Below are 21,011 nucleotides of genomic sequence, written 5' to 3'. Positions count from 1 at the left end.
GGTAAAACAATGTTTTGAAAAGTTTCTTTAATCTAATATTGCATCCGGGCTGACACATTATGTCGGCAGCAGACGATAAGATAAGAAACTTGGTTTGACTGCTTTCTTTGTTTCTTTTGTTTTTTCCCGCACACATACCAGACATATACTATATTCCACACAAATGTGATATCATTCATATAACTATCAAAAAAGGATTAGTCGATTCATCATAATTCATCTTCTCCTGAGATATATTGTTATACAGTTAGACGATGAACTTTCTTTCCTGAAGATATTTCACTGTTTAGCCGTTCTGGCCCGGAGAGGCATAGCCGGGCTTTGAACTAGAAAGAAATAAACCAAGCAAAACAGAAAAATAAATAATGTAGAGGAATGGAAAACAGAGAAAAAGAGACAGATTGTGGAAAAGTGAGTTCGATAGAGATAAAGCAGTGTCAAAAAATAGAGGGAGAATTGAGGAAAGGAAGGGTAAGTGCAACTTTATTTGACTTTTTTCTGATGTAAACAGTGATTCATACCTTGAACTTTGGGCATGGAGTATATTGCTGCTCCTATCCTGACTGAAACTAATGGGATTCATGTACAGAATTTTGATATCAATATTTAGTCTGCAGCCATAGCAGATGGAGCGATGGGGTCATAGGGTTTGTCTAAATTGTTGCATCCGTATAGCTCTGTGTGTGTGTATGTGTGTTGTTCCAACTCGTTTACAATCTGTTGTGGATTGTGGCCAGGTGAGGAACCATAGGACGCTAACTGAAAAAAATAGACAGAGACAGAGAGACAGACAGAGACGCAGAGAGGAAAGAGGCTTCACTTCAAAAGTTCCAATTCAGCTTCCTAGCAACACACAGTAAATGAAAACTTATCATAATGCAGAGTGTTTTATGTATGGAGGATTCTAATATTTTACAGCCTCTGGACTGTAAGTTGTAACAAGGGCTTTCGTCTAGCATGACATCAACATAAATTAAGCAGATCCACTGTTCAATTAAACATTATAGGTTACACCCCATGCACTCAGTTTAACACCCCTGATACAGATTTGTTTACACTGTTATTGGAACAGGAAGTAGGTTTTATGGCGTTCTCATGCACATTTATTTTTCATAAAATATTTCTCAGGACTTTGATATCATATGTGGAGGCTGTAAATGTGTCTTACATGGATGCACAAACACTGACCGGATCCTAACAAGACATCAACCGCTGGCACACAGCTGGCCAGGCACATAAACAGACCATGTTATCTACTGCACGCGCACACACACACACACACACACACACACACACACACACACACACACACACACACACACACACAGACACACACATCATCATCATCATCATCATCATCAATCAACATCATCCATACTAGGCTTTTGCTGTCTGCTACCCTGTATGTCCAGCAGACTGCATTGTTTTGTAGCTGTCGTGGATAAGCCCCAGGTCTCCAGTCCTGCCTCTCCCACTTAAAACAGTTGCTCTGGTATAAGTGCCCTGAAGCAGTTTGAAGTGGTTGGTGGTAAACAATCCATCTAAGAACAGCGCAGAGTGGTGGTCCAAATATGGAGCTGTTTGTCTCAGCAGTCAGAGAAGAGCAGGAGAGAAGAGAAGCAAATAGGACAGTGGAGGAGGAGGAGCAGGGATTACTCTCGTCTGCCACCATAAAACTACTCAGAATGCCCCTTTGCTTGTTGGCTCTGCTGGTTTTTGTCAGATAGGGTAACTGCTTCGTGTTAACAGTAAGTGGTGGAGTGTAAAGTCCCCACCAGGATCTATACACAAAAACCCAGTGAAACCGCAAATATTCCCCGCAACCTGCTAACATCCCTGCCTGATAAAGGAGAGCTCCTCGGCTATACCAGCGATCTAAAGCAGATGTTGGAAGAGGACCGAGGCGATTTTTCAAAGACATACACCAAGATTGATCAAGGTTCTCCCCGTTTTGCAAGCACACACTACAGGAAACACACACACACACCCACATACACGTCAGTGACTCTACGGCGACCAGATGCCCAGTAACAGTTGTGTGTTACTGAATAGAGACTATGACATGGCAAGCTCTCTTTCACCCTCTTTTTCTTCTTCAGCTCTCTCATACTGCTGGCCGAGTTATTAGTGTATCCTGGAGGAAGTCCATTGGTTTAACAGAGAGGACCGATGCAGGGTTACAGCCTCCCTGCACTGGTGTGTGTGTGTGTGTGTGTGTGTGTGTGTGTGTGTGTGTGTGTGTGTGTGTGTGTTTGGGAGCATGTGGGTGTAATGCTAAACCAGACACAGCCCTGTGGCTCCTCTGAGACCAGTTTTACTTACACACACACTCTCTCTCTTTTCCTGTGTCTCACTTCACACTCAGAGTGTAATCCATCTGAGCATGTGAAGGGAGAGAGAGAGAGTAAGAGAGAGAGAGAGAGTTTGAGTGTGTTAGAGACGGGGAGATAGAGAGAGATTGTATAAAGCAGCAGTCAATCACTTAGTACAGGCGGTAATCTGCAGACAGACTTGTGGGCAGACCAAGAGACAGGGGGGGGAGAGAGAGAGAGAGAGAGAGAGAGAGAGAGAGAGAGAGAGAGAGAGAGAGAGAGAGAGAGACTGGAGGAGAAGCCAGTTGTAAGTCTCTCAACTCTTGCCTGCACTGAGTTACAGGCAGGCAGGCAGACAGACTTTTCTTGGCTTGGACGCAGCGCTCATGACAGGATTAGGAGCCGGGGACGCAGGACCAACCGGAGATCTGCAGGTCCTACTGGACGAGCCTGAGCCAGATTCTCTCCCTGCACAGGTAGGATTTAAAATCTTCATGTTAGGGCTGTGGTATATCAAATCTATCTTTTTTTTTTGTAAAAGATAAGACTGTTGAAAGCAGCCGCAAATCCCAAACACTTCCCACTGTTTCCTGAGACAATAATCAATTTGTAATATGAGTGTTTTGGCAAGAATGATTTGGCATCAGTTGGGTTGTTGCAGATGAAATCCAATTTCCTGGAGGTGAGGAAAAGATCACAAGACATTATATTGAAGTTTGATGTTAAATACTAACTTTAGTTGCTTTACCTTGTTGAAAAAAATGGACAACAGGATGATTTCTGCCTCTTTTTTTGATCTTTTTAGTAGTTTTAAAAGGAGTTTGACTTCTTCTCTCCCCGATCCTTTGTTCCCTAGATGTAACAGCCATGCATTGACAGTAAAAGCACAGGGACAGAATGAGCACATCCAGGTTTTGCTAATAACTCAACAATTGCTTTATGATGACAATGAATTAAAAGTGTAAGAGATGGCTCTGTGAAATGGCATTGTACCTGATATAAAAGTAAACATTAGCATTAGATAAGATTCTTTTGTTTTTAGCTCTGTTTGTGCTGAGGTTGCACTTTTTTTCACGAGAGGTGAATTGAGCCATACACAATAGACTGAATGGGATCAGTTTAGAGCACAGATGAGTTTAGAATGATTTTTATGCTGTATAGGGACACATAGGCTCATTTGTATTGTGTGCTGTATGTGTTGTACTGTATGTAGAACCAATGGCACAATGAGCTTCTTCAACTATATGAAACTCAAGCCTAAATGTTATTAAATCAATTGATGTAATGTTACTTTTTGATGAAAATGACTCCAAATTTGCAATCACTTTAGTTTAATAGGTATTTCCTTTACTTCTTTTGTTATGCAACTGCAACTGGTGGTCTTGTGTTGGTCAGAGGGTGAAGCGCTGCTGTTGCTATGCCAGAGTGATCAGTTAGATTCCCAATGGGAGGCTTTTTTTGCATTGTAAGGAACATGGCATTACCATGCCCAACCAATGGCTCATGTTCACTGAATAGCCTGCATAGGCAAACCAAGGTCCAAGAATGAAATCGAGCCGGGATTAGCTGAGGAGATTCATGAGGTCTGTCTACTCGCTCTCATGCAGAACGCTCCAAAGTTAGGGTAACTATAGAAAAGACCCCAAGGGAAGCCAGGAGTGCCGAAAAAGAGATTCACGGTACAGTACAGTTCTTAGAGTTGCTGACTGTAAGAATGTGTGTTCAGGGAGCTACATATCCCTGGGTGAGTTCAGTAAAATTCCAGGCTCATGCAGCGCAGAGTGGAGACGTTTGGTTTCACTCTGGAATCCTGCTCGGAAGAAAAGAAAAACGGAAAAAAGCCTGAGTTGCACGTTTACGCTGATTACAAAGCAGGAGAACCCTTTTAATGAAGCTACTGCTGTTTCAGCTTGAAGCAGTTAAGTTTAAGTGGAACACTTTGTAGCAAGAGGAGTGAGTACATGGAGTCTGAGGTGTGTGTGCATGTTGTGGCTGTTGTCTGTGCCTGTGCGTGTGTGTGTGTCGGAGTGTGTTTAAGGTACAGATGTGTCTGGCACCAGTCCAAGCCAATCAACATAGCTGGTGTGTGTGTGTGTGTGTGTGTGTGTGTGTGTGTGTGTGTGTGTGTGTGTGAGAGAGTTCTGCTAAACATCTCATGACAGTTTTTTACCTCAATGCAGTTTTAAAGAAGCACATAGAATGGAAAAGATTAGATTAGATTAGATTAGAAATCATTTCCCAACATTTCTATCATGTATTTTATGACCCTGGCAAACATTTCATGCACGCTCCTGTGTTTTAAAGTTTTATGATGAGTTCTTTAGTTAGCAGTCTCCAGGGGAGTGCACAAGTAGATGCAGCCAAGAAAGAACGAGAGACCACAATGATGCCTGCATAATGTCAGCTGAGTGGGAACAGGCACACACACACATGCCCACACAAACACACATGGCTGTGCACACAAACACACATTTGCATGGAACGCAAACCTTTTTTTTCCAGGGTACTTGTTGCTATTCTTGGGTGGGGAAATGTTTGGACCCCAGAGATCCGGGTAAAAATAGATTAGACTCTAAAATAGAGGAACAACGCTTTAGATTTGCTCTCTGTTGTAAGTTTTAGTGATTGGACCACCTGTGCCATTGTCTGTGTCTGCGCTTACTTCCCAGCACCCCCCTCTTCTCTGCAGAAGTGAACTTGTCTGGTTTCAATTAGGCTCTCAGGGATGTGTGAGAGGCTCTCCATATACACACACTACACGTCCCATAGTCTCAACCCTAGGTTTAGAATTTAGGGTTTGTGGTTGGACCTTTTTCCTCTTTCTGCCTTTCATTCTTGTGGTCCATACTTTCACTCATTCCCACTATATCTCCCTCTATATGAGCGATATGTTACATGGTTACTGGCCCCAGTCATACACACACACGCGCACACACACACACACACACACACACACACACACACACACAGGAAACTCAATCCAAGGCTAACAAAGTCCGGTCAGCTTACTGGGAGGCTGGCTGGCAAGGGAAATTAAAAATAAGTAAAAATTTGCTCAGGCTGTTCTTGTTCTCAGACTCTCTCTCTCTCTCTCTCTCTCTCTGGTCTCTGGTCTCTGGTCTCTGGTCTCTGTCTCTGTAATTAACTGCCTCACTGACTGACTGATTCCCAGCCTAACTTGCTGCCAATACTGACTGACTTACAGCCCTCTCCCTCTCCGTCTCTCCTCTCCCTGTCTCTCTCTGCCAGTTGAGTCGTAAGATTTATCTGTTCGCAGCTAAGAAGAAAGACTTCTCCTGTCACCCTTTCATTCTTGTTCTTGTCATCTGTCCCCCTGGCTCTTGCTCTCTTCCCCTCTCTCTCTCGCTCCCTCTCACACTGACTGGACAGAGTGGCCCTTGTGTTTCTGAACTATTTCCTCTGTAGGCTTGTATTCTTTCCATCTCCCGTGCCATGTCAAACTTTATTGGAGCATTAAAAGTCTGTGTGGGCAGCTGGTGCAGGTAGCAACAGTGCAACCTCAAAGCTCTGCAGGGGAGAAAACGTAATTTCATTCTACGTAACAGGTCAAGTCGCCTCTTTGTCTGCATGAAAAGTGTGTTGACCACATTCAGGTATTCTTGCAAAAATCCAAACGTGTCAGTTTTGTATTTATCAGTCAGCTTCCTGATGTCGGTGGGTTGTAATGGCATTAGAGACCAACCTGTGTGTGTGTTTCCTCCGGTCTGCTGAACCCAAATGACCCATATGAGCCCAGACAGTACACAAAACATAGAGAGAGACACACACACATACGCACATGTTTGGTTTTGTCTGCTTCTCTAACTGTGTGTGTGTGTGTCTATGGTCGGTGGCGATGTGATTGCTTACTACTTATGTGTGTGTCACTGTGTAGGCTTTGCACTCTGACCTGTGCTTCTGGCAGCGCTAAATAACTTCCTGTTACCCTGGCAAATGTCAGCACTGTACCTCGGCCAACAAACCTGCTCATACACTTTCACAGCATTAACTACATTAAGATAGATATGAAGAGTGTTACTTTTCATGTCGCTCAGGCTTTAGGCAGTTATTTGATGCTGTCAGCAAAAACAGACACAGTTTCCTTTCTCACTGCAATGATCAGTTGTACTGTGTATTTGAATTCAAGTAGTTAAATTCCCTGCTGACATACTCCAAAATGTACTTTTTAAATTGCATGTACATTCCATTTGTTGTTATATTTATGACTCTAAATCCTCCTGCTTCCTCTGCAGTTATTATCCATCACATTGTCACTTCACACCCCCTCTCTCCCCCTGCGCAGCCCTCTTGATTGAGTGCATGCTCCTACTGAGTATTTACTGTCTCTGACATGTCCTAAGCCTAACTTGGCAATTTGTTTTGTTTTGCAAATACATTAAAGTGATTTGTAATGCCATTATACAAATGACCAAACAATGATTTTTCCATTTGCTCAGCAATTTCAGAAGCTGCAGCCTTTTCTCTGCTGAGTGAACGCAGCCAACTGATCCCCTATCATAATGTTATGGGTAACATCATCAGGTCCATCTTCATATTTGACCAGTATGTTGGATGTGTTTACTGGTAGTGCTTTATGGTGATGAATTTCTTTGGGTTATATTGAATATATTTTACAATGGCGGTCTTCTTGTAAAACAATCTATAATGTGACTGAAATGTAACAGTACTGAAGCCAGCAATGTAAAAGACAAAACATGTTAATAGCAATAATTAACTAACTCATAACAGTGTGTGTGTGTGTGTGTGTGTGTGTGTGTGTGTGTGTGTGTGTGTGTGTGTGTGTGTGTGTGTGTGTGTGTGTATGTGTGTGTGTGTGTTTGTGTGTGTGTGTGTGTGTGTGTGTGTGTGCGAGCTCGGTTTCCTCCCACAGGCAGAGATGGGAGAGAGACACAGTCTGCATGGTATTTAGAGCAATGCCCCCACAGAAATATTTTCCCCAAACTCTGTGGACATTCTGCAGGATGTTTAAGGACACCAGGAGACAGATTTACCACAAGACAGCTTTGGGTTGGCACTGACTGGCCAGGGCAGTCTTGGGACGGGGAATCGGAAAGGTTAATTTAGACTGGTATAGGCATGAGGTGAACCACAGGGATGGGTTGGGCCTGAGTGGGCTTGTAACGGTCACAGATGGAACGTGGCTTGTAATATTGTAGGCTTGACCACAACTTTAGTTTTCTATGGGCCGGACCTTTTCTACATCACAGCTGTGTTGTGGAAGAAACGTGGGCAGTGCCGGGCATTGGTCTAAACCATTTGGAGTCAGTTCACTGACCATCCAGGGAAGTGCTAAAGAAAGTTTAACAAGCAGCGGTTTGTAAGAAAAACATACAGGAAGTCTGTAAATGTCTGTGAGAAATCTCTTGGTGGAAAAAAACCTACACAAACACTATCAAAAGCCTCTTACGAATAAGTTTATCAACAGTTTTGGAGTTTGGAGTTTGGAGTTTAAGATTAAGGAATAATTAAATTATTAGTAAATGTGCTGTGAAATATGCTGAAGAGGCTGCAAATCACTGGTTGTCAGATTTCCCAATTTTCCTCAATATTTTCTACATTAAGTGTATTTTCAGTGGCGTCAGCACTCTGGCAGTATTGGTGTCACACTTGGCTGCACGGGACCGTAGTACAGTAGGATCACAGTACATAAAACTATTTGAACTGAGAGCAGATACAGAAGGAAAGGATCTCGTTCCTCTGACTCATGTTTGTTTTGACTGGAACACATTTCGCCTTTGTGTTACAATATGTCTATCATCAAACAACAAAGACACTTTGCACTTGGATATACAGTAACTGAGCATGTGAAAAGACAAGTACAAGCTTGCTCAACCGTACACTCTTGCACCCAGATGTGTTGAAGTAACATCTCATTAAATGTGTGTTAATGCATGGAACACCTGGAGTGAAAAGAAAAAAAATTGAACTTTAATGTCTGGCTCATTTGACACGATTAATAGTTTGACAGTCAAAATATGTGAAATAGACTGGAAAGTGCGTCCCCAGATGCATTCTGGGTCGTTTCTGTGTGCAGTTTAGCAAACACAGCTTGCGAGACAGCTCTTCACAATGGAACGACACCATCTGCATTGACAGGCTTATTCCACTGTGTGAGACACTGGAAGACTGTGAGGGAGCTGCGGTTTGGTACAGTTGGACTGACTCAGCATGCGCGCGCATGTGTGTGTGTGTCTGTGTGTGTGTCGGTGTGGGTGTCTGTGTGTATGTGTGTGTGTGTGCATGGTTTCTCGGCAGTCCTTTGAGTCTTGCTTGCCTTTTTCTTCTAATCACACAAGAGACCAATGACTCACTTATTTTTACCATTAAAACTGAACTCACAAACACACACACACACACACACACACACACACACACACACACACACACACACACACACGCACACACACACACACACACGCAAAGACATTTACATAGTCATCAGGCCAATACAAGGAGCTGAGTGGCACAAGTCTACACTTGTTCATTACTAAACCATAAATATAAATTTTCCCAGTCTTGGACCTTTAATGGGTGACGATAGTTTTAGTTTTGCATACAGATGGCAAAGACTGCAAGAGAGAATAATGGCATCGAGGAATAGTGAGGCAAGAAAAGCACTATAAACTGGCTCAAAGTTGCATACCATTATTATGATTTTGCCTCTGGATGGAGACCTGCACCCACAGAGCAGATCAGCATGTTGCATGGCAGCTCTGCCATGTGTTAATTGATGAATGAAAGTGTTTTATTTGGGCACAGACATGAAACCACATGAATGCAGTCCATTTTCTATAAAATAAATCGCTAAAATACGTCCGCTGCTACTCTGTTCTGCAGCTGTTGGAGAGGTCGTGTCTACATACCTTAGTAGATGTTCACAGATGTTCACACACGCATGTACTGCACACACAGACGTGTGCAGAGATGTAAACATCCTAACATTCCCAGGAATGTTTGGGCATCTTTGTAATCGATGAGGAGAGAGCAAAATGAATTATGAATCGGCAGGGTGCAAAGAGTGAAAGGTGGAAAGGTGGAGAGAGAAGAGAGAGAGGGAGAGAGAGAGAGAGAGAGAGAGAGAGAGAGAGAGAGCACTCAGTATTCATGGAGCAAAGAGGAAGAAAACAACACGTGTGTCCATGTTAACCCTGTAACACATAACAAATGTCTCTTTCTCTCCCTTCCTCTCAACCCCTTTTCCTGTTTGTCCCCCCTCTCTCTCTCGCTCTCTCTCTCTCTCTCTCTCTCTCTCTCTCTCTCTCTCTTTCTCTTTCCCTTCATTTCCTCTCACCCTGCCTCCCTGCTTATTCCTTTAACATATCCTGTTTTATGATGAAGTTGTCAGCGTGTCTCCACATGCCAGTTAGTGACTTTATTGACAGCCAAGCAGATAGGTAAATGTGAATGAGTGAATCGGTCAGCAAAGTTCTTTGAAATTCATCTCTCTGTTGTTTTTCTTCCCTCACACACACAGCTGTGACCGGCCTCCTGTGTCCCATCACACCAGACTCCCAGCGTTGACCTGATTACCTAGAGGACCTCCCTTCCTCTCCTCCTCCTCCTCCTCCCCCTCTTCCTCTCCCCTCCTCTCCAAAATGCACCTCCTCACCACGTTCCTCCTACTGCTGCTCCTCCGGTCGGCTGAGCCCAGACGAGGCCCTCGGGCGGGGACCAGGGCTCTGGATGCGAATGCCGGGGGCCGCGTGCGGGGCAGAGGCAGGGCCGGGGCGGTGAGGCGCCAGACTCAGGACTGCAAGGAGTACATGGAGGCGGGGGAGAAGTACCTGGACTGTCAGGACAGGCAGCTGACCACCGTGATGGAGGACTGGCCCAAAGATATTAACCACCTACTGCTGGGGAGGAACAACATTCAGGTAAGGAAGGGGCGCTACTGAGAATGTATCAAACAGAGGCAGCTTGGGGAAAATGTAAACAGGCATAATAATAATAATGTCTGAGTAGAGCTCAGCCATTTTCATGTCGATTGTCTCCTGTTCGGGCCATAAACCAGCCCAGTTTGTTGATACCATGAGCATCTGTGCACCATTTATTTGGGCCTGAGATCAAAGAGAGATTTGTAAGTTGTGTATGTGTGGATGTTTTTGCATGTGTGTGAGCGTGCATGTCTGTGTGAGTGCAGAGGATGTGTGTCTCGCAGGTGCAGGGAGGGACAAAACAAAAAGCTTTGCCAGAGAGCTGATAATAAAATGAGATAAAAGATTGTAAGACAGTTTTCAAAGCCTTGGTTTGTGGAAGGAATGAGTAGTATGAGGAAGCATTATTAATGTGTTTTCCTCATTTCAGGTTTTGAGGGACAACATGTTCTCCAAGTTCACCCAGCTGAAGAGCCTGGACCTCCAGCAGAACGACATCTCCATGGTGGAGGAGCGTGCGTTCAGCGGCCTCTCTCAGCTCACCACCCTGCTCCTCCAGCACAACAGACTGAAAACAGCCTCCGAGGAGGTCTTGCTCCCTCTGCCCCTCCTCACCTACCTCCGTCTCTACGACAACCCCTGGGTCTGCCGCTGCCCGTTGGACAGCCTGGTCATGACCCTTCAGGTTCCCACCAATCGCAACCTGGGGAACTATGCCAAGTGTGCCGAGCCCCTTTCACTGAAGGGCCAGAAGCTGAAGAGGCTGCACGTGGAGTCGTTGTGCGCTGGCGACAACCAGGTGGACAGGAGACCGGACAGACAGGGGAAGCAACCGCAGCCTCCTGTCAAATTGAGGCCAGAGGCTACATCCATGTGCCACACCTACATGTTCCCTAAACCTCTACTGGACTGTAGCAGCAAAGGTGAGAGACTTCACAGATCTGTATATTTATCTCCTATTGTAGCACTTATTACCATGATGTCCAAGCCTTTGGGCACCATGCCACAATTGCGTCACTGATGTCATGGCCAATCCTAAGTGAAATCTAATAGTCTAAGTGAAAAGTCTTGGAATGGAGTAAACCTCATTTGATGGCTACCATGTGTGATGAGAAAGAGTTTTTGCTGGTTATAAGGCATAAATAGCAAACAGACCGACTACGTAAAAATGTTGGAATTTGTTGAGATTGTCCAATGTCCAGTGTGCAGACAGAAACTCTGAGGGAGGAACTTGTGCTTTTTCCAGGAGGGGGGAGAGTTGTGTATAAATGATTTAGATTTTCAGTGTGTAATTACTTTCACATAATTGCAACATGTGGCTACTTGAAATGGTGAAATTTTGTTCAATCAGGTGTGTTCTGAGCGCAGCACTGGAACTGGAGTACTTAACGGCGCCTCAGTCTGGTTGTGTTTTCACTGCGAAAGCTGAGTCAGCCTGCGGTGGAAGGCGGCAAAAAGAAAAAAGGATAGACAGGAAACAGGCAGGCATCAGTCAAAATAAAAGGAGGAAAAAAAAGAGAGCAAACGCTTTTCCAATTTCTTTGCAACTCCTCCAGCTCTCACATCTGCTTCCCCCCTCTCTCTCTGTGTGTGTGCGTGTGTGTGTGTGTGTGTGTGTGTGTGTGTGTGTGTGTGTGTGTGTGTGTGTGTGTAAAACTATTGAGCAGCAATCAGAGTGTCTTTCAATGCTCCTGTGTGTCATAAAGATTGAGCTTCGTTATTGCTTTCCAAAGACAGACTGGAGGCGAGGGTGGCAATTTCTCAATTTACGTGCTAGGATCATCCGCAATTACTTTTATGTGAGCTCCCCTCTCATCCTGTTTCTTTTATGTCCTCTCTCTCTCTTTATCTCCCTCTCTTCTTTATGTCTCCCGTCCTTTACAGAACTAAAACACCCCTCACACACCCGCAAATTGCACCCGCTTTTAATTTTCACCCACATTTCACTGACGGATCATCTGTCATTGGCACGGACCGGAAGAGCTCTTAGATTGAAATGAGTGAACTAAATGCATCTATAAATGGGGAGCTTGTGCCCTCAACAGAAAGCAATCTGTTACAGAGCTTCGAAATGCCAAAGCTGCACAATGAAGCATCTGTGTTGAACAAATGCTCCAGGAAGCTTTTTGCATACTTTCCTATTTATTTTCTTCTACAGTAGAGTTTTTGAATTGGATTCTTTATCTGACCCACTATAAGGTTTCTCTATTATTCACACAGGCTCGTTTCTCATTCGTCTCTCCTTATGTTTCTCTCTTTTTAAGGCCTGGCGTAACTCTCTCCATCCTATCTTTGAAACTTCTCTGTTGACATATGGTTTGCTATGCCATGGTATGGCCCTGGCATTGTAAACTACACATGCCATATCGTATCCCAGCACATATTGCATACCCGTCTTTCCTTCTACAGTGTAAATGCGAGCTGCAGCCAGACTCTCAGAGGAAACATGGAATTTGTCAAACGTTATTGCAACAACAAAAACACTGGTTGACAGGGTGAACATGAGTACAAAAAAGTGGAAAAACAAGGAACAGGTTTTTTTTGTTTTTGCGTGGGATTCGGAAGCAAGTTGAGGGTGGGAAATGGAGAAACTCGAAGTGGAGGCTGTGGAAAATGCTGCTCAGGTCTCTTAACTCTGTATTTTCCCTCTGTCTCTTTCTCCCGCTTTCTCCTCATCCCTCTGTCTCGATGGAGGAGCCTTCTGGTTAAGGCTGTTCCACTGAGGTGAACCACAGCAGATTCCAAGTAGATTCGGGCTCAGCATCCTTCTTGATGGAGATCAGCCCAGAGAGCCACTGTTTCTCAAACATATGATTGGCTGGTAATGATGAAATATGTCTTTAGATTACTACTGACAGATTTCTGTTTCCTTTAATCCAGTCCATCAGAATCAAACAAAGAACATATTTAGTCTTTGACCATGGACGCCTAAGCCCTTAGTATCGTACTTCAGTTGGATAGGGAAGTTACATAAATCATTGGAAAACTGTGGCACGATGGTTGGTGCGGTTGCTTGAGAGAGACGAATAGAGTGAGATTCAAAGAGAGACAGGGAGAAGATAAAGATCTGTGAACCATCAAGCTCTCTTGCAGCCGTCCCGTTGACGCTCGAGACTTAATTGTTACAGACACATTAAATTCTGCATAGATGGGATGAATAGTGTACTAAATCGTTCCAACAGCTTTGATTTGATTTGCTTGGGTAACTTTTTAGTTATCACATCTTTTTCTTGGAGAGCCATTTGATTGTTGTTGGAGCTTTGTACTGTGTTTATTCCTTATTGAGCCATATCTGAAAAAAAAGAGGAACGCCAACTTCTGTGACATCACAAGAGTTTGCGTCAGTGTCGAAATCTGCTTGTGGCTTTAATTTAAAACTTGCTATGTTGTAATTTCACCATTTGAAGACAGGAAGCAGCAGAAATGAGTCCACAACGCTAATGTATCACAACATCCCTAAGGCAGAAATGCAAAATAGCGCCTTTTTTTTGGTAATGTCAATGTTAGAGTGACATGACATCTCGCACACTAATCAGCTTGTTGTAATTGTAATCTCATAAACAGCCTTGACAGTGTGTTTGGAAAGCCTAGGCGCATATATCTTCTCTTCTGTCTGGAGGGTTGACAGAGACTTATGAGTGTGTACATCTTGCAGAGACATGACTCTAAATGTAAAATCCTGGAGCCTGTGGAACTCGCGGGGGGGAAATGAAGGCTTGAAGGCAGGTTATTGCGCCTTGCTCGTTAAACGTTAATGATGGAAAAGATCCCGACTCTGTCCGTGCTTTCACCACGTAAGCTCATTAAACAGCGGCGCCCCGTCTCATGTGGGGATTCCAGAGCGGCCTGCTGGGTTCGGGGTGTGATTAGTAGTCTAGTTGAGAGTAAACATGGAATACAGCCGCTACTTTTTTCCCAGGCGTGAAGCTTATACCCACTTCTAATTACTGCAGAAAAGCCACTTCCTCTATTACCATGACACCTCTGCACTCGGCTCTTATAAGGCACATATTCCAGCGCCCCGGGCAAGAGTGACCTTATATAAAAAGTGTTTAAGCTAAGGAAGACAGCGTGTTAAATATGAATGAATTTACTGCTGCCTAATGCTAGTCTACATCACATTTAGTGCATACAATAGTTGGAGTCATTCATTCACCCCTGTCAAGAATGGGGCGTTGGTCCAAACCGCACAGATTCACTTGCACAGATGATCCCTGTAAAAAATTAATTTCTTCCTCTTCTATAATCCAAACTATATAAAACACATTTTGCCACTGGCTCAATGTGACATTTCTGCAGATATAACTGTCTATTTCACGATTTGCAAATGTGAGAATAATGACATTTGCACTGCTGCTGGACAGTATTAAATCTGTGGTAAGATAGAAGAGAAAAGATGGAGAAACAATCAGCGAGGGGGCTAAAAGACATTTTTATCTGCACATATAAATCATCAGGACGGCTAACCTGTAACCTCTGGAGTGGGATATGTAGATAATGTACAGACGAATGCTCTGCAGTTTACTAAATCATGGATTTGGCTAAGTGGCTCTATCTCAGCAATCCAAATTATGTAAACACCACTGGACGATTATTCAACCGCTGTACATTCACTGCGTTGCATAATCGATGTATGTGTTAACAAAGGAAGCTTCCCAGGACGTTTCTGAAAAATTCTAAACCCTAATTTGTTGCATAAAGTATTCTAATCTGGCACTTTGACATGAAGCAGGAGCCAAGATTTGGATTCTGTGCAGCTTAATGGTCCAAACAAAATTTAAACTGCTGTTACTCTCAGATGACACACTTGGATTTTAGCAAACAGAAGCAGCTTCTTCTTATACATTAAACATATGGGGGAAAAGAATCCAAGACTGACAGATGTTCACATGATGAGTCCAGCAGATTCAGCAAAAACCCCAAAGCCAAACCTAGTTATGAATAAATGACTTTCATTTTTCATGCCATGTTCTCTCTTTCAGCATGTTTTGCTCATCCACTGGCCCTCTCTGAAGAGGCTTAGCATATGTTATTGCAGAAAAGAGCGTATAGAGAAGGATTGTACCATTAAATTATGCAAAATACCCCAAAGGCTGCTGATAAAAAGCTCACTAAATGAACGTCTCCTTACAATGCAGTACCTATGGGAAGTGAGAATAAAGGAGCAAAGGCTTAATGTTCTAAATTAAGATTTAGATTTATTACTGTGGGTCTCCCGAAAAAAGGATATATTATATTCAATGCTGACAACTGAAATGAGCTTTGTTAGAAACAGCTTATATCCTAGTGGTGAAATCGTTAAAACTTTTAAAATGACATATAGTCAGCTCGATGCTACAGACTAAGGCAGAGAAGCTTTTCAATTGGGCCCGAAGTCAGACAAGTAGCTGTTCTGAAACGGAAGATAACCTCCCGTCTCAGACGTAAACACCTGAGTTATACGACCTTAAACTACTGCATGAAGTAAAGGGATTGAGCCTTAACGGAGGACAGACATGTCTCTCTCTTTGACAGGGAGGCGTTGGCTCAAATGTCTGATTTACTCACATGGGAATCTGGGAATTTGAATCTGATATTTTTGTTCCTATCTTTGTTCCTGGACTGAGTCACATATAGGGGTGGGATCCTCTTTAGAATTGGAATGCTCCCAGTAGAGGTCTGAGCGTATATATAATATACACAAGCCTTATTTTGACCAAATCATACTATACATGCAGGAAACTGTGGTCTGTGCTCATGCCCACACACAGCCTGTGTACAAAAAAATCAAAATAAACAAGGTTAGATTACATGACAGTCAGTATTTAAGCTGCCTTAACAGCTGTACATCATCTTTCCTGCATCTGTAAGCATTTAGCAAGCTGCTTCAAAATCAATCACTCCATATAGGCTTTGTTGATACAGGCCTGCATGCATTAAGAAGGCCACCTACTCAGTTTGACTGGAGCTGCACCCTGATGATAAAAACACAACTCCAATTTTTTCACTCAGCCTTAACAGGTGGAAGAAAGATGGCAACAGTTGCATCAATGAGATCATCTCAAAAACCACTAACATGTTTTATTTGGAAGATTTAAAAGGCTTTAACCCAACACCAGAATTCCCAAAAGTAATACAGGAAACCATGCTCCAGCCATAAATCTGGCTCCCGGGGAAATTCCAACATTTTTCCACTGATGACCCCATAGATCCCTGTCTCACCTCTCTTGCCTCTAGCTCTCGGGCGAGAGATGACGCTGACCCTGTTGACGCTGGCAAATGTCTTAACCATCTCCGTCATCTGACAGACAGACAGATAGAGGATGAAGCGTTCCTGATATCTGTGTCAGCCTGGGTCTAAGATTTAAAACTCAGGAGAGCCTCAGTTTTCATTATGGGAATACATCGGAAGCGCTGTTTCGTACATTACCATCTTCAAAGTACGCTGTTTTCAGAAGGGAACGCTGTCATTTCTCCTGTGTGTGTTTGTGTGTGTTTGCGAGAGAGAGCCAGAGCGAGAGAGAGTGGTTGGAAACGAGTGAAACAGAGTGGAAACAGCCCACTTTGGCACAGAAATGAAATATTGCTTCACTCACTGTCACTGTACTCCATCTTGAAAATGTTAAAAAGTTGCACACAACCCACATAACATCTTGAAATTGTATGAAGGTGCAGATTAATTGAATTTCCATCTCTCCTACAGATTCTGAGGTCTTTGCATTCAGCATTTGGCTTTGACATGGCTCGAACATCTGCCTTGAACCTGTCAGCAGTCGCTCTCTCTTGATTTATATACTCACTTTTACATAAATCGTTGCTTTGAATATGTGCTTTGTGCTTTGTGTTTTGTTTTGACTCTTTTGGATTTGTATGTTTCATAATGGCGTCATTATTTATTTGTTTCTTACTACCTTTGATTGGTCCTTTACTTTGGTAACATGTCAACACACACAGCCTGCTGTTCAGAGGAGAGAGTAGGTTTTTCAGAAGGACGCCTTAAAGAGACAGTACTCGTTTTCGCTCTGTGTCACTCTTGATGCTATCATACTTAGCTTGTTTCTGCCTCTCTGTCTTTGCAGATTTGAGCAGCGTCCCGTCTGACCTGCCATCTGACATAGTGAAGATGGACCTGTCCTTCAACGGCATCAAGCATCTCAAGCCCAAACAGTTCCTGCTGGCGAAAGACCTCAAGCTGCTCAATCTGAGCAGCAACAGCCTAAATAATATAGACACAGGTGACTCCACAACACACACAGGCACACACATAAAATGAAAATGGAGTGATGGAAAAAGCAAACGTCTCTTCTTTGTGCTTAATGGCGCCACCTGTATGTAATGGAAACAGTACCAAGTGCAAATGGTCAAGAAAACCTTCAAAAAGCTAAATCATATGAGCAAAAATCATGTTTTAAACTCATTTTACGAGGGCAAGAATTTGGCCCCCTACCCCCGTCTCTGCTCCTCCTGAAGCACCATTAGATAAAGTGCATACTCATTACTCTGTGCAGCCTAATGACGCTTGTTCCAGTCAGTCACCGGCTGACTGGAACTCGGTGTCACCGAGCCCAGGAGGGAAATCCTCCACTAAAACCTTAGATGCTGCAACACGTGTAAACAATCCACTGTATAACCTCATCGTCATTTGGATTCTGGGCCCTTGTGATATCCTGTCACATATGGTCCCAATCAGCGTTGCTCCGTCTAATCCTGTCCCTGGAGTAATGAGAGCGCTTAGTTACTTGTTTATTTGAGGATGAACAAAGTTGGACAGGGAGGTGAATGGGAAAAACAAGACGACACAACACTAAGACTTGAATGGATGGTTTATAGCTGCAGGTTAAATTAGGAAAGTCCTCTTGTGGTTAAGTTTGGTCAAATCATACCCTAGATGGACACACTTTTCCAAATAGAAGAAAGCAGAGGAAATTGCAGGGTATATGTAAAGGTTAATTTAGTGCACGCTTCTGTGACTAACTTTGGATTTGTAGCAAAGTGGTAAACCCGCAACCATCGGATCCGGCACATAATTATTACCAACCACTCTTGCTGCATGATGCCTTTTCCTGGCGACCTGGCAATGCAGCAGTACACAAGATAATAATTTATGGGAATAATGCAATGGTGGTATCTGTAGTTATGGGGACTGCTGCCATTGAATTGATATTTATTTGCTATGGTGACCAGAATCTGCAGCCAAGATCAGCACAGAAGAAGCGCGAGGGGATGTGGGGGAGGGTTCAGTCCTTAATTCATCATTCTCTGCAGGGAGCTGGACGGAGATTCTGTTCTCATCCCATTCTGCGTGTTCATATCAAACACACATATATTAGCATGATAAGAGGAACGGCTGCTCGTGGAGGGTGGAAGAACTGACACAAGAGCTGACAACAAAGCGGCTAATTGCCAAGTGTGTGTGTGTGTGTGTGTGTGTGTGTGTGTGTGTGTGTGTGTGTGTGTGTGTGTGTGTGTGTGTGCGCGTGTGTGTGTGCGTGTGTGGGCTTCAACAATAACAAAAAGGAAATGCACTTTTGAAGCAAATAAATAATTTCATATTTCTTGTTGGGAGGAAAGAAAAACCTTTTGCTGCTTCTCTGTGACATCTTACATCATACAAGATTGCAGCAATCTCACTGTCACTCTTCTACTATCTAAAACAGACTCTGGGGGGATTTCTGTACTTTCCCTTCGCTGTCATCTTATTTTATTGCCATCCATCTTTGGCAATATTTCTTTATCTTCTACACACTCTCCCCCCTTCCTCGTCCTCGTCCTCCCGTCATCTCCCTCTCCCCTCTGTTCTAAAGATCAAAGCCCGGCCCAGGGTGAACGGACAGTGTGAAGAAGTCTCCACTGTCTCATTAGTCACACTCACACAGTGTCTGCAACCGTTTAAGCACGTCAGCAGTCAACCCCCTTTTAGCCAAAGTTCTTTCTCTGTCACAGATCCCCTTTGTCCATCAAGATGTGAGATGCCTGGGTTTGCTCATTACTGCATTATGTTTGCATGATAATCTGTCCTGCCTTTTGTGTTGCAAAGGCAGGGAAACGCACATAAATTCTGCTGTGAAACTTCCCAGATAGTTATGAATTTGGACTTTGCCAGTTGTGAAGGAATTCTACCTCAATGTGTTTCAAGCACAATATTTACTGGTGACGCTCTTTATTCTCAGGCTTATTTATTGAGTTTCACTTGGCAGAACGTTGTTGGAGTTCACACATATGAGGGTCACCTAAGATCTCAGGATTGTCATGAAAAAAACTCAATTCCATCAGAGATCACACAGAATGCATTGTATTTTGAGTCAACTCTTAATCCTAAATCCTCCTCCTTCCCTTCCAGCTGCGTTTGCAGGCCTGCTCTACCTTCGTGACCTTGACCTGGCCAACAACAGCCTTCATTACTTCCAGTATGGCGTACTGGAAGACCTCTACTTCCTACGGAAGCTCTCACTGGCCAACAACCCCTGGATCTGCGACTACAACATCCACTACCTGATCTACTGGCTCAAGCACCACCCTGGGGTCTCCTACACGGGCCTGATCTGCTCTAACCCGCGAGAGTTCCGGGGCTGGCGAGTGGAGGATTACGTGAAGACCTACAACGGGGAATGTCCGAAGGATAGACAGACGGGAGGGGGGACAGACATGGGACAGGGGGGACAAGGGGGGGCGGACAATGAGGCGCAGGAGGTGCCGGGGGAAACGGGCGAGGCGCAGGGCCAACTTCTGCCGCGGCCGCTGAAAGAGAAGAAGCCCAAAAGGTTTGAGATCATAAGGCTGAGTTACTAAAGGGGAAGACAAATGGACGGATGTGATTTAGTGGAGGGATGCAAGAGGACGAAGGGTCGGAAATGAAATTAGACAGGAGTGCAATTTTTTAAAAGAAAATCACATTGATTAAGTCTTCAAAAAAAATCAATGTTAATGATATTCAAGCAACAACATAAGAATGGATGAATATTTTGGTATTATTGAGCTTTTCTCCTAAACGATTCCTGAGTTCGATGTGATGTTGCTCACTTTACCTTAACAATCAAACTGGTTTTGGAGATGGAGGTTGAAGACGCAGAACATGTCCAATCCAGTCTGTATCAGATCTAATAACAGACAACAACTCAAAGTGAACTGCAGGTGCTACTTTTTCTGATATGGTCATTTAAATATTGATTTCAGGATAGTTTTTGGTATTTTTTTTTGATTAATTAATGCTTGGTGTCTGTCTGTTTTCTGGAAATAAAATTGGGTTTATTTTTTCTGAATACTCTGAGTATTCTGAGTGATGGGCACACATGACGACCTTTATTGGACCTTGAAAAGACCGCAGTGATGATGGAAACATTGATTGTGTTTCACCATGTAGCTCAAAATAGTTATTTATTCCTAAAATCACTTCAAAATCTGCAACTATTTTTAAGTGTGTGTTGACATTTTACTTGTAGAAGAGCTTCTCAACCAGATGTGCAGTTTCTAGGAGGATGTTTTGCAGGATCCTGAATGCAAAATAAATTCTTCACCGGTTTGTCAAGTCGTCCCACCCTGTGTGTGTGCGCGGTAGATATGTGCACAATAAGCACATAAAACCCCCCTACTGGAAAGACACACATCTCTGCAACAACACAACAATCATATCAGGAAAATAGATCTTTGCTCTCCAGCCAATCCAGGGTTGTTTTTTTGTGATTGTTTCCTCATTAAATACCCAATTATCTCTTTTGTTTCTGCTCGCCACCACGCTGACGCCAACATAACCAATTTAGCGGACGTTTAGGCCAATTAAGAGCATTAGTGTTAAAAAGCAACGATCACAGTGTGGGTTTAGCTCCAG

At 43.6% G+C, this 21,011-nt stretch overlaps 1 protein-coding gene across 1 annotated transcript; it reads left to right on the top strand.

Annotated features, from left to right (window-relative positions):
• Positions 1-2,405: 2,405 nt before the first annotated feature.
• Positions 2,406-20,586, top strand: lrrc17 (leucine rich repeat containing 17). Its single transcript, XM_076153083.1, has 5 exons — positions 2,406-2,788; positions 9,808-10,207; positions 10,638-11,130; positions 17,266-17,421; positions 19,527-20,586. Exons 2-5 carry the CDS (start codon positions 9,929-9,931, stop codon positions 19,973-19,975), a joined length of 1,377 nt encoding a protein of 458 aa, XP_076009198.1. The 5' UTR covers positions 2,406-2,788; positions 9,808-9,928; the 3' UTR covers positions 19,976-20,586.
• Positions 20,587-21,011: the final 425 nt, after the last annotated feature.

This window comes from Genypterus blacodes, unplaced genomic scaffold, assembly GCF_046128005.1.
Source record: "Genypterus blacodes isolate CSIRO-AG114 ecotype Tasmania unplaced genomic scaffold, CSIRO-AGI_Gbla_v1 ptg000007l_1, whole genome shotgun sequence".
Classification (NCBI taxonomy): Eukaryota; Metazoa; Chordata; class Actinopteri; order Ophidiiformes; family Ophidiidae; genus Genypterus; species Genypterus blacodes.
Note: the sequence above shows the minus strand (reverse complement) of the source record. Positions and strands in the feature narration are given on the sequence as shown.

What these genes read in the sequence shown, in the direction of transcription:
- lrrc17 (XM_076153083.1), top strand. Translation starts at nt 9,929, where the DNA reads ATGCACCTCCTCACCACGTTCCTCCTACTGCTGCTCCTCCGGTCGGCT. An exon ending in TGGGGAGGAACAACATTCAG is followed by an intron (nt 10,208 to 10,637) that starts GTAAGGAAGGGG and finishes TCCTCATTTCAG; the next exon opens with GTTTTGAGGGACAACATGTT. An exon ending in ACTGGACTGTAGCAGCAAAG is followed by an intron (nt 11,131 to 17,265) that starts GTGAGAGACTTC and finishes CTGTCTTTGCAG; the next exon opens with ATTTGAGCAGCGTCCCGTCT.